General features: G+C 37.3%; 1 protein-coding gene across 1 annotated transcript in view; it reads right to left on the bottom strand.

Annotated features, from left to right (window-relative positions):
• The window catches only part of hmcn1 (hemicentin 1), a 175,905-nt gene that overhangs the window by 54,101 nt on the left and 109,603 nt on the right, over positions 1-12,201 (bottom strand). The window contains exons 54-68 of the mRNA XM_015376644.1: positions 10,982-11,078; positions 10,670-10,831; positions 10,471-10,584; positions 10,158-10,360; positions 8,417-8,498; positions 8,178-8,309; positions 7,583-7,732; positions 7,319-7,478; positions 6,827-6,951; positions 6,557-6,740; positions 2,650-2,747; positions 2,284-2,562; positions 1,985-2,181; positions 1,802-1,883; positions 151-287 (exon numbers count right to left, since the gene is read on the bottom strand). Coding sequence (XP_015232130.1) covers positions 151-287; positions 1,802-1,883; positions 1,985-2,181; positions 2,284-2,562; positions 2,650-2,747; positions 6,557-6,740; positions 6,827-6,951; positions 7,319-7,478; positions 7,583-7,732; positions 8,178-8,309; positions 8,417-8,498; positions 10,158-10,360; positions 10,471-10,584; positions 10,670-10,831; positions 10,982-11,078 — 2,202 coding nt within the window. The remainder of the gene's footprint in view (positions 1-150; positions 288-1,801; positions 1,884-1,984; positions 2,182-2,283; positions 2,563-2,649; positions 2,748-6,556; positions 6,741-6,826; positions 6,952-7,318; positions 7,479-7,582; positions 7,733-8,177; positions 8,310-8,416; positions 8,499-10,157; positions 10,361-10,470; positions 10,585-10,669; positions 10,832-10,981; positions 11,079-12,201) is intronic.

The following is a 12,201-nucleotide window of genomic DNA, read 5'->3' as shown; positions in this document are numbered from 1 at the left end:
ATTCTATTCTGCTATGCTATTCTATTCTGCTATGCTATTCTATTCTATTCTGCTATGCTATTCTATTCTGCTATGCTATTCTATTCTATTCTGCTATGCTATTCTATTCTATTCTATTTTATTGCTCAAGTAATGCTTTTAGGAACTGACCTGTAATGGCGTGCCATCTTTCAGCCAGGTGAGAGTTGGAGGTGGAACAGCCTCTGACTTGCATTCCAGAGTCACCTGGCCGTTCTGCAGCACTGACAGATGCTGAGGTGCGCTTTCACCAGAAATGTTAGGAGGAACTGAAAGAAACACCAGAAAAACGTAGAGATTAAAATAAAAAAATAAATAAAAAAAACAGAATAATTCTTTAAATATTGATATTAAGAGTTTCATAAAAAAATAAAAAAAAAAAGAATCTATTAAATATATAGTACTTTTTAATCTTTATTCTTTTGATAGGTAACATATGGTTATTGATCAAGGTTGGGGGTACTGAACACATTGATTCTAAATCTAGATCTCATTGAGGAATAAGTTAACGATACGATACGAACCTATATGTTATCTAAAGTTAAGTAATAACCACAACATTCTCAATGACAACAAATGTAAATCTAGACTTGAAATAAAAAAAAACTTTTCAATCTGTAAAATATTAAATAAAATTAGAATGTAAAAACCCCAAACTAAAAGACAACTTTCTCTGATTTAGCTTTATGATTTAATCCTATTTTCAGCTCAATGTTTGGAGAATACATTCATGTTTATTAAAGTTAACTAAGTTGTGAGATAAGTGTTCACATGACACTGAGCATTGTTATTTATACATTTTTGATGTTCTGCTAAATAAAAAAACAAAACAAGTATTTTAATCTCTTTTTATTAAACATACTTTCATATCTTACTTGCCATTGAAACACATCTATTCTATTCTATTCTATTCTTGACAATAAAAGCATCCCTATAAATACATACATGTGTGGTTAACAGAAACTGGCCCATCTAGTAAGAAACATCTTTAAGGAAAAAGATAATACAGTTTGGGTTTCATCCCTGAAATCTGTTATTTATGTTGCTATGGAAACAGAGGTCACAAGCTGGAACTCCTCAATCTGCTCTCTGGACCTAAGGGTTCTGTAGATGGACCCTCCTCATCCTCGCTGCTCTTTTTCTTCTAACTAGAAGGACTAATGCTACTGTAGCACTTTTTTTTCTTCTCTTTTTTAAAACTTATTATTAAATAAACATAAATGACAGCACAGGATACATTCACAAAGATAATATACCGACCCAAAAGCCCCCTCACACTCATTCACATTCATTCACCCACCTTGAATGAATTCCTTCGTCCACAAATTACATTTTTCAAAATAAACATTTGAGAACTTCCCTACTGTTTTTATATTTTCTGGCTTCATTATCGGTTTCAACCATATAACTTTATAAAGTTTAAAAAAATGCTGAATAACTGCTTTAAAGAGATTAATACTAAGTGAAAATCTATTTTTTTTATAAGTACAATGATTAAATTACCTAAGTTCTGACTGTCGATAAACTCCCCCAGTGAAACAGAAACCACATCAAGCTTCATAGACCGACTTAAACACATTTTTTCTGTAACAATTGCTACTGACAACAAACACCTGCCAACCTGATGATATCCAGAAGGAATCTTCATAGTTTGATTGATTTCAAACATTTTGGAATCAAATTAGTGTTGTTTTTATCCAGTTATTATCTTAATTATGTGGCTTTTGTCTCAGATTTCTAACATTCTTGAAAACTAAAAGACCGTAGACCTCATGTCACTCACTGTGAACTCGAACCAAAAACTCCTTGTCATCGTCTCCTGCTGGGCTACTGGCTAAGCAGCTGTATCTACCAGTGTCCTCCAGCTGTAAAGATAAGGAAAAAGTATAATGTTAATGAATGATACCATTTTTATGCTCTGACAAAAAGATGAAAGATTTACCGGTTTAAATTTGCTGAGACCAACCTGAGCTGAGGTCACACGGAGTATCTCTCCTCCACGGAGGAGACGCAGACTTTCTGTCCGTGGGAGCGGCCGTTCGTCCTTCAGCCAGGTCAGGGTGGGAGTTGGGATGCCTGTGGCCTCACAGAGTAGCTCCAGGACATTATTAACCACTACAGAAACTTCTGCTGGTTGATCAGAGCTCCTGATGTGTGGAGGGTCTGAAGAAGACAGTGAGCAAAGGGAAAATAAAACAAAAGCTGAAAGTAGAAACCAGGAAACTATAAACAATACAGCCATTTTTTTTTCTTTTTTTTACTTACCCAGAACCTTCAGGTTAAAGTGGCGGCTTGCTTGACCAGCGTTGTTATTAGCCAAGCAGCTGTAGCGTCCAGTGTGATTAACTTGGGCACTGTTGAACTGTAAGGTGGTGTTCAATCTGAGGAGACTGAGGCCGTGGTCAGCTGGTAAAATCGCTCCATCTCTGAGCCAGGAAATGGCAGGAGTTGGGCTGCCATCAGCGATACACGCCAAAGACGCCACACTTCCTTTAATTACAGTCACGTCCTCTATGGTTCCTGCTCCTTCCAAACCCGGAGGAACTAAAGATGGGATTTTAGAAACTCATTAACCTCCAGCTGCTCTTTTCTTCTTTAAAAACTCCTAAATCTATGAACACAAACACTCACCGTGAACCTGCAATTTATACTGTCTGTTGTCGACTCCTGCTCGGTTAGATGCCACACATGTATAGCTTCCACCATCAGACACCTGGACTCGGGTAATCCTGTTATACAAAAGGGCAAAATGCTCGATCGTACATATCCATGTGTGTCGGAATCAAAACCTATGGTGATTACACAGTATTAATCGGATCATAAACACTTTTATTAACTAGGTCAGAAATGTTTACAGTAATTTAAATGGACTCTAAAGGTAGAATTTTGTGCAACTGCCATTTTATGTAATAACAAAACAAAAAGTAACACAACATAGTTAGAAAAGAAACAAGCAGTGCAACCTTCAATACTCAGGTTATTAGTAAGTAAAGGGTATAAAGGTAGATTTGTGTCAATCAAAAAATATATTTTCAATGAAAAACACCTTTACTTCAATGAAATCAAAAGTTTTCAATCAAAGAAAAACAAATATTTGAATGCAAAAATATAATTAAGACTCAGAAAAATACATTTGAACACTGCTTGTAAAAGTGGCTTCATGTAAAGCACTTTGCATTGTCTTTGAACTGTTTGTGCTATACAAATAAATTTGTCTTGCCTTGCTTTTCTTTGATTGAATTTGTTTTATTTGATAGAAGCCAAGTTTTTTTTTTCTGTTTAAAGCAACTTCTTTAATTGGGTTAAGGACATTTTTGTCTTTATCCTTCAAAAAAGAAGTTGCTTTAAACAAACAACAAAATCTATGGAAGTAAATCTGTCGCTGGGATTCGAATTAAAAATGCTACTGAAATTTAAATTGTTGAATTTTGAAAGGTTGAATTTTTTTATATACAGATTATTTTAACACTCAAAAATTAATAAGTATTGAAAATTTAATCACTTTGAAATAGTAATGTGAATTTTTAGCTTGAAGAGAAAATAAAAAATGAAATTTCAAGTGTGTAGAAATAATGGCAATGAATTTTTTTTAGGTCAAAAATGTGTTCTGAATATATTTTAACACTGAAACAGTAAGTACAAACATACAAAATTTTAATTTCAGTGGCATTTTTAATTCAAATCCCAGTGACACAGATTTACTTTCATAAAAATCAACAAAACATTTAACTTCAATGGAAAGATAAACATTTTCTATCACAGAAAATATTCTGTTAATTCAAATAAAATCTTCAAAACTCAATATAAATTCTGCTGTTTTGTGAAAACCCTTAAAGTTAGTTTGACTAAAAAATTTTACAATTTCAGGGGAGAAATTAAAGCACACCTGGTTTACAACTACTAATAATAAACAAAGCTTTGAATTTCTAATGGACCAATCTGCAATCGATTAGCTGAAATTGAAAAATGGGTTTGGAGAAAACTGTGAAGTGCTGCTGCTTAGGTAGAGGAACACAACTAAAATACTTTATCCTCTCTGGTTGAATGAAATCATGGAGAAACATGATGGTGGATTTGATTTTGAGTATGATATATTTAAAAATTGGAAATGTTGTTTTCAGCATTTTTCTCAGCCAAGAAAACATGCAAGCTATTTAAAGGCGATGGACAATTTTTTTAGCTAAATAAGGTAAAAATGCAAGAAAACCTAAGTAAGATCAGTGACTGTAAAAAGGTTTTTTCCTTGAAAAGGACATTAACACAAAGAAATTGAGTGAATAAAAGCACATTATTTTTTTTAAAATGACCAAGTCAAAGTCCAGACCTCAATTTAAACCTGAAGTTAATAATAAGACCTCTAAGTTCAGAGATGCTCAGTGAAATCAGAGATGATTTCTGTCAGGTTCCCCTCCTCGAGCCGCCACCTTATCGTGGTGGTTTCAGTGCCTGGATGATTCCCAGAGGCTATGTTGTCAGGGGCTTAAATATTCCTGGTAGGGTCATCTAAGGCAAACAGTGTCTGGGTGAAAGGTCAAACAAAGAGGTTCACAGAGCACCCATGAAGACAGAAAAAAAAAAATCAAGGCACATGACGTTGCCCGGTACGGCAGAGCTGCAACCCCACCCTGGAGCCAGGCCTGGGGTTGGGGTTATTTGGCGAGTGTCTGGTGTCCAGTGCGAAGAGCATTGGGCGGCAGTCAGTGGCACTTAGACTTAATCTGGAGACGTTGAATGTCATCTTGGTGTTCTGTTGGTGTCGATAGACGGATCGGAGCGGCTGCTGCTATAATGCGGACGCTGCACTGGTCTGTTGTGCTAAAGAGAGCGCTAAACAATATGGCAAAGTTTTCCATGTTTTCCATATTGCAAAGCTTTTCTACATTCCTACCCTCACCTACACTCACCGGCCACTTTATTAGGTACACCTGTCCAACGGCTCGTTAACACTTAATTTCTAAGCAGCCAATCACATGGCGGCAACTCAGTGCATTTAGGCATGTAGACATGGTCAAGACAATCTCCTGCAGTTCAAACCGAGCATCAGTATGGAGAAGAAAGGTGATTTGAGTTACTTTGAACGTGGCATGATTGTTGGTGCCAGAAGGGCTGGTCTGAGTATTTCAGAAACTGCTGATCTACTGGGATTTTCACGCACAACCATCTCTAGGGTTTACAGAGAATGGTCTGAAAAAGAAAAAACATCCAGTGAGCGGCAGTTCTGTGGGCGGAAATGCCTTGTTGATGCCAGAGGTCAGAGGAGAATGGCCAGACTGGTTCGAGCTGATAGAAGGGCAACAGTGACTCAAATAACCACCCGTTACAACCAAGGTGGGCAGAAGAGCATCTCTGAACGCACAGTACGTGGAACTTTGAGGCAGATGGGCTACAGCAGCAGAAGACCACACCGGGTGCCACTCCTTTCAGCTAAGAACAGGAAACTGAGGCTACAATTTGCACAAGCTCATCGAAATTGGACAATAGAAGATTGGAAAACCGTTGCCTGGTCTGATGAGTCTCGATTTCTGCTGCGACATTCGGATGGTAGGGTCAGAATTTGGCGTCTACAACATGAAAGCATGGATCCATCCTGCCTTGTATCAACGGTTCAGGCTGGTGGTGGTGGTGTCATGGTGTGGGGAATATTTTCTTGGCACTCTTTGGGCCCCTTGGTACCAATTGAGCATCGTTGCAACGCCACAGCCTACCTGAGTATTGTTGCTGACCATGTCCATCCCTTTATGACCACAATGTACCCAACTTCTGATGGCTACTTTCAGCAGGATAATGCGCCATGTCATAAAGCTGGAATCATCTCAGACTGGTTTCTTGAACATGACAATGAGTTCACTGTACTCAAATGGCCTCCACAGTCACCAGATCTCAATCCAATAGAGCATCTTTGGGATGTGGTGGAACGGGAGATTCGCATCATGGATGTGCCGCCGACAAATCTGCGGCAACTGTGTGATGCCATCATGTCAATATGGACCAAACTCCCTGAGGAATGCTTCCAGCACCTTGTTGAATCTATGCCACCAAGAATTGAGGCAGTTCTGAAGGCAAAACGGGGTCCAACCTGTTACTAGCATGGGGTACCTAATAAAGTGGCCTGTGAGTGTATGGTCATGAATTCAGAATCATGACCAAAACACAACCGAGATAGATCCCAGTGGGAGGAGGCCGAGGGGACAACCCAGGATACCATGGAGGAACTATGTCTATCAGCTGGTCTGGAAGGGGCTGCTCTGGGAGCGCCTCAGGCATCTTCCAGAAGAGCTGGAGGAGTTTTCTATGGAGAGGGAAGTCTGGGAGTATCTGCTGAGCCTGCTGTCCCTGTGACCCAGTCCCAGATTAAGACAGAGGCAAGGAGTATGAGATTAGAACAGTTTTCTGTCTGGTTGTGCAAAGATATTAGATTCATTGATTAAAATGTATAGGTTGTCTTTGTAAAGGTGTTTGACAATTTTATAGGTAAAAAAAGCAACAGGAAACGTATAAACCCGACTGACTTCTTCATGTTTGCTGAACATTGACCTACCGGAGAACTTGTCCAGCAGAGAGGAGCCTTATGTTGGAAGAAACTGGGAGAGGCAGCCCATTTCTCAACCAGTTTAGCTGTGGTTGAGGCGACCCAGTAGCAACACACTCAATACTGACAGAACTGTCCAGAACCGTGGTCAGAACCTCAACGGCATCACTGCTGCTACGAATAGCTGGGGGCACTGTGAAGGGACATGGTGTCTGAGATCAAGAAAAAAGAAAGCAGAGAAGACAAATTTTCGACCTTAAAATAAAGCATTATACCCACCATATACATGCAGATTAAATATCCTGCCCTCCTCTCCAGCAGCATTGGTGGCGACACAAGTGTACTTCCCACTGATAGCAGGGTCTGCTTGGGTCACAATTAGAGTTTTACCATCAGGGCTAACCCTAGAAGTGAAAAACAGAGAATGTCCCACATCTTTAACACCTTTCAGGCAGAAATATGTAATGTTTTTTCTAGCAAGATTAAGAATCTCAAATGCTTTTTTTTTGTTTAAAAAAGCTTCCAAATAAGATAATCCAGTCAAATTGATTAAAAGTTTTCTATCTAAGGAAAACTAGTTGATTGCATCTATTCATTGACTCAAATGCATTCCCTCACACTAAGCATACTTGTGGTGACAGTTGAGAGGAAAAACTCCCTTTTAACGGGAAGAAACCTCCAGCAGAACCAGGCTCAGTGTGAGCAGCCATCGGCTGAGAGGTTGTTGCTGATATGACAGTTCAACAGTAAGAGAGGCTAAGATTTAAATACCTGAGACTTTTGTTTGCAGTGCTGTTGATGGTTTCTCCATCTTTCAGCCAGTGGACTGTTGGAGTTGGGGTTCCCTGAGCTTCACAAACCAGATCGATGCTTTGGTTTACCAGGACTCCGATCTCGCTGGGCATTTCTGATCCAGAGATACTGGGTGGAACTAAGAGGACATTATTGGGTTAGCTGAAAAACAGCTGACAGGTATACATTTGTTATGCTATCCAAAAAAGCGATCTATTTGACACAGTAATGATGTTAATATACCTTGTATGGTGAGATGGTAACTCTTCTGTGCTTTACCCTCAACATTAGAGGCCACACATGTATAGGTTCCACTGTCAGGGAGCTGCAGCCGTGCTATCTGTAATTTGTTGCCTCCTGAGAAGATATTCACCTCCAGGGATTCTGAGTTCTCTAAGGGAAATAAGAAGTTTCCACCATCATGATTACTGTCCATAGAGATAGACCGATACAACGGCTGCCCAATATTTTTCTTATATATGCATGAGCCGATACAGTACGTGCCAATTTATCAGTGCATTCAGCAGCCAAGCTTTGAGATCATGTGAAGTGCATGCATTTCCACTCCCTCCATTTGCTACCCATTATAATTGTCTAGTTTTGTTTTTTAACACAATTTTCTTTTAGTCTAAATTGAGACTTGTAGAACATTTGTTATCACTGTGACATTTTTTCTGTTTAATTAAATGCCGTAACTAAATGTGGAACATAAATTTCTAATTCAGTTTGTATAAAATTCTGTTTCAATATTCACCTTTAAATAATTTCTAAATAGTTTTGTTTATTTGCAGTTGTTGACCATTTGTATCAGCATCCCTAAACAACACAGTCACAGTACCTATAGGGTGTCCATTTTTAAGCCACGTGAGACTGGGTGGAGGGATTCCAGTAGCGTCACATGTGAAAGTAACTGGGTTACTGATAGTTTCCACAATACTCTCCTCTGCTGAGCCGTCAATTTGTGGAGGAACTGTAGAAAAAGAATCATTTGTTACCTTACTGCAAATCTAAAACACATTCAAACACTTGCCAGTTATTTCAAATCTATATGTTGATATGCATTATATAAGACTCTACCATGGATATTCAAGTGGAAGTTCTTGTTCACGTGTCCAGCAATATTTGAAGCCATGCAAACATACTGGCCTGTATCAGACAGCTGAAGAAAAACAACAGACACAAAATATTACAAATTTAACACCACATTTATCAGAGGCTTCACACATAACCCTTTAAATAAGTATTAAAGCCCTTTAAACTCAAACATTGTGTACATACATATATATATATATAGAGAGAGAGAGAGATAAAAATATTGTGAAGTGAAAAATGGGTTTCAAGATTAACATTTGAAATTGGAAAGGTCTGTACGCAGCTCCTCTTAATATAGAATCCACCTGTGTGTAATTAAATGCTAGTACAATTTTTTTATGTTTCCTGAAAGGTTCAAAAGGTTTGTAGGAGATCATTAGAGAACAAAAAACACCATGAAGAAAACAGCAGATAGCTAAAACAGAAAGGTTAGAGGAAGCAGGATTAGAGTATTTGTAGCCATTTTTTGACTTCTCATAGATATTTATTCATCTAAATAAGTTTAAGTTTCAAGTTTCAAGAATTTATTGTCATTGTCAAAAAAAGGCAACGAAATTATGTTTGGGGTACAATACTTAGTAGCAGCAAGTTACTAAACAAGTGGAAACAAGTGCAAAAAAACTTAAAAGCAACAAAGAAATATCTCTATATTTAGACATATATACATTTAATCATGATTATCATGCAATGTGAGTGTATTTTTTTTAAATAAATACACTCACTATTAATTGTAAGTATGCTGTATTAATTCTAAATACAACAACCTGATGATTATCTATTTCATATAAATAAGCTTATGCAACATGTATACTTTATTTAAGAGGACAATATTAAATTTGAAAACAATAAAAAAAAAAGTAATTGGAATTTTTTTATGTAATAAAGTCTTAAAAGGTGGGTAAATGCACAATTTATGCAGGTGACAGGAGTTACGGGAAAGTATGTCAGTTGGTGAATGAAAATCTAAAGTATTAAAGAAAACGGAGCTGAGGTCCACCATTTAAAAGGTCAACAAAGCCAAAAATATCGGTAGAAATACAATGGATGGATATTTGCTGGCTACATTCCAAAAACTGAACTAAAATTAAGATTTTCTCGAAATAAGTCTATTTGCACTTATGGTAAGTAAAATGGTCTGCCAATAAAATAATAGTTTTGCACCTAAAATAGGGGAAAAAAACATATATGTAATAATAATAATCTTATTCCAAGTACTGTATATTTTGTCATCTTTTTGTAGGTGCCAAAATACTCAGATCAGGAAAAGCGCTGATTGCAAGAACTGTGTCATGTTTTAAGACTAATTTTTGCAACCAAACAGCCCAGCTGCAAATGCTATTGAGTCTAAGGCAGATTTTAAACTATATTTCCTCAGACTGTATATCTATATTGGCTTAAGATGTCCTACAAAGAAAATGGGCAGAATTTTCTCTAGATTTTCCCACTGTATAGAATAGAATAGAAAATCCTTTTATTTTCCCACGATGGAGAAATTCTGGTCGAAATATACAAAAGGTGGTTCAAGTATTTTTTTTAAAACATCTTTTCCTTTTCCTTCCACTTCACTTATATGCACCACTTTTTGCAAGTCTGTTGCATCGAGTAAAGTTTGATGTAACAAAACAAAACAGTGAACAATTTAACAGGTGAAAATACTACAGTAAGGAACTGTACAGATGTTTACTATGACTCTATAACGGAAAGAAGCTAACATGTTTTCGGTTACCTCAGAGTGTTTGATCTGAAGCATTTGTCCCCCTGACAGAATTTGTAAATCTGACGTTTCTGTCACCATTCGGCCATTCTTATACCAGGTGATCACAGGAGGGGGGGCGGCGTTGGACTCACACTCTAAGGTTACAGATTTTCCAACCACAATATTAACCTCGACAGGAAGGTCTCCAATACTTCCCCTGATACTTGGAGGAACTAAATATTCAAGGAAAAAGAAAAACAATGTGAAGTATATAAAGTAAACCTACAAACTGGAAGGAATTGAGAGAAATCTCATGAAGAAAAAAAGTTGGTGGTTGCCTGACCGTAGACGGTGAGATAGATGTGTTTGTAAGCTTGTCCTGCTGTATTTATAGCCACACAGCTGTACTTTCCAGCATCAGACACCTTTGCTTTAAGGATCTGTAACGTCCGTCCTCCTGAAGACGCAAAGGAAAACAAACCTGTTCAGAATCTTGCATCATTTTTCTTCTTTTTAAATACATCTAATAATTATTTCAGTACCTGGCATGACGAGAGCATTGCTTTTAGCCTGAATGGGCTCCTTGTCATTAAGCCAGCTCAGTGTGGGAGGCGGGAAGCCACTGGCTTCACAGGTGAGGGACACCAGGTTGTTCACCACCACTGTCACATTCTCTGGATTCACACCAACAATTGTAGGAGGTACTGCGTGGCCAAAAGACAAACATGCACCGCTCAACGCGAGGTTAAAGGCATAAAAAACAGACTCAGTCAACGTAGAGTCTTCAAATTAAAACTGCATCTAATTTGAAAGGCGCATAAAAAGGAAATTTAAAAGATTATCCAGTAACTCACCGTGAACGTTCAGATTAAAGTGTTTCTCTGCACTTCCAGCAGCGTTTTCAGCCACACACACGTACTGTCCTGTATCAGAAACCTGAGCATTCAAAACCTGAAGAGAGCAAAACTAAATCAAGATCAAATATCAGTTTAATACCAGAAGAACAGGAATTTTAGGTTCACAGCAAAACGAGGGGAAAAAAACTGTTATTAATGTTTATTAACTAATTAAACGAGAATAAATAATCTCCCATAATTGAATAAACATGTTTTAGTCAGTTTAAAAATGTACTTCAACAGGAAGCACACAAGACAATTTTGCTTGCAGAATAAAATAAATTGCAAATGACATGAATATATATTCAACAAACATTAAATATTTAGATACAGTATATAACACCCTATAATTCTTAGAAAGAGATCCAAAATGCTGACTCCACAAAAAAAACAATTAAAAGTTGTTTTCATTACCTAAATTACCTGACAAATAAAACATGCAAATGAGAGTAAGGCTCAGTTATGAAATGAAATATGTTAAAATCATAATGGTTTTTTATGTTGAATATCAATTAAAAACAATGTCGGCCGAGGGGTGTGCACGTCCCAAACCGAAAATTAAAGAATCTCTGCAACTACAAAGATACAACCAATAAACAAAAAAAAAAAAAAAACACACACAAATTGTTGCAAAAGAGAAAAGAATAGTCATGGAATATAATTCAGTTAAATTCTTGTCATGTCCAGACAATTCAACTGAGTCATGTAGTGAGATTGGTTGAACGGTTTCTATCTAAGGAAACCCAGCTGAATGCATAGAGTCATTGACTTTACAAAAAAAAAAATTGAGAGCAGCAAAGTTGACACGCCTTGCAAAAACAAAACCCGCTGCAAACACATAAATGACGTGAACTCTAAGTTAATAAAGGCAGCAAACCAGCTTAATACATTGGAGCTTCTCCAAACCATGCATCAGTCATCAGACCCTTAGTAGAGACAGAAACGGGATGTTCAGAGAGAAGGTTAAAAAAAGATTAAAAGGAAAACCTGCCTTTTATTTATTCTTACCAAATGTAACCTGGATATCCCATTTTTATTTTTCCAACAGATCTTGCCTTTAGACATGAATTCGTAGTAAAGTGTATGTTCTGCTCACAGGTGAGTCTCCATTGCAGAGATGGCAAAAGTACTCACTTTCCGTACTTGAGTAAAAGTACAGATACTTGTGTTAAAAAATA

The sequence above is a fragment of the Cyprinodon variegatus genome, unplaced genomic scaffold (genome assembly GCF_000732505.1).
Source record: "Cyprinodon variegatus isolate N-32 unplaced genomic scaffold, C_variegatus-1.0 Scaffold138, whole genome shotgun sequence".
Classification (NCBI taxonomy): domain Eukaryota; kingdom Metazoa; phylum Chordata; class Actinopteri; order Cyprinodontiformes; family Cyprinodontidae; genus Cyprinodon; species Cyprinodon variegatus.
The sequence above is the reverse complement of the archived record's forward strand: the minus strand, read 5'-3'. Positions and strand labels throughout refer to the sequence as shown.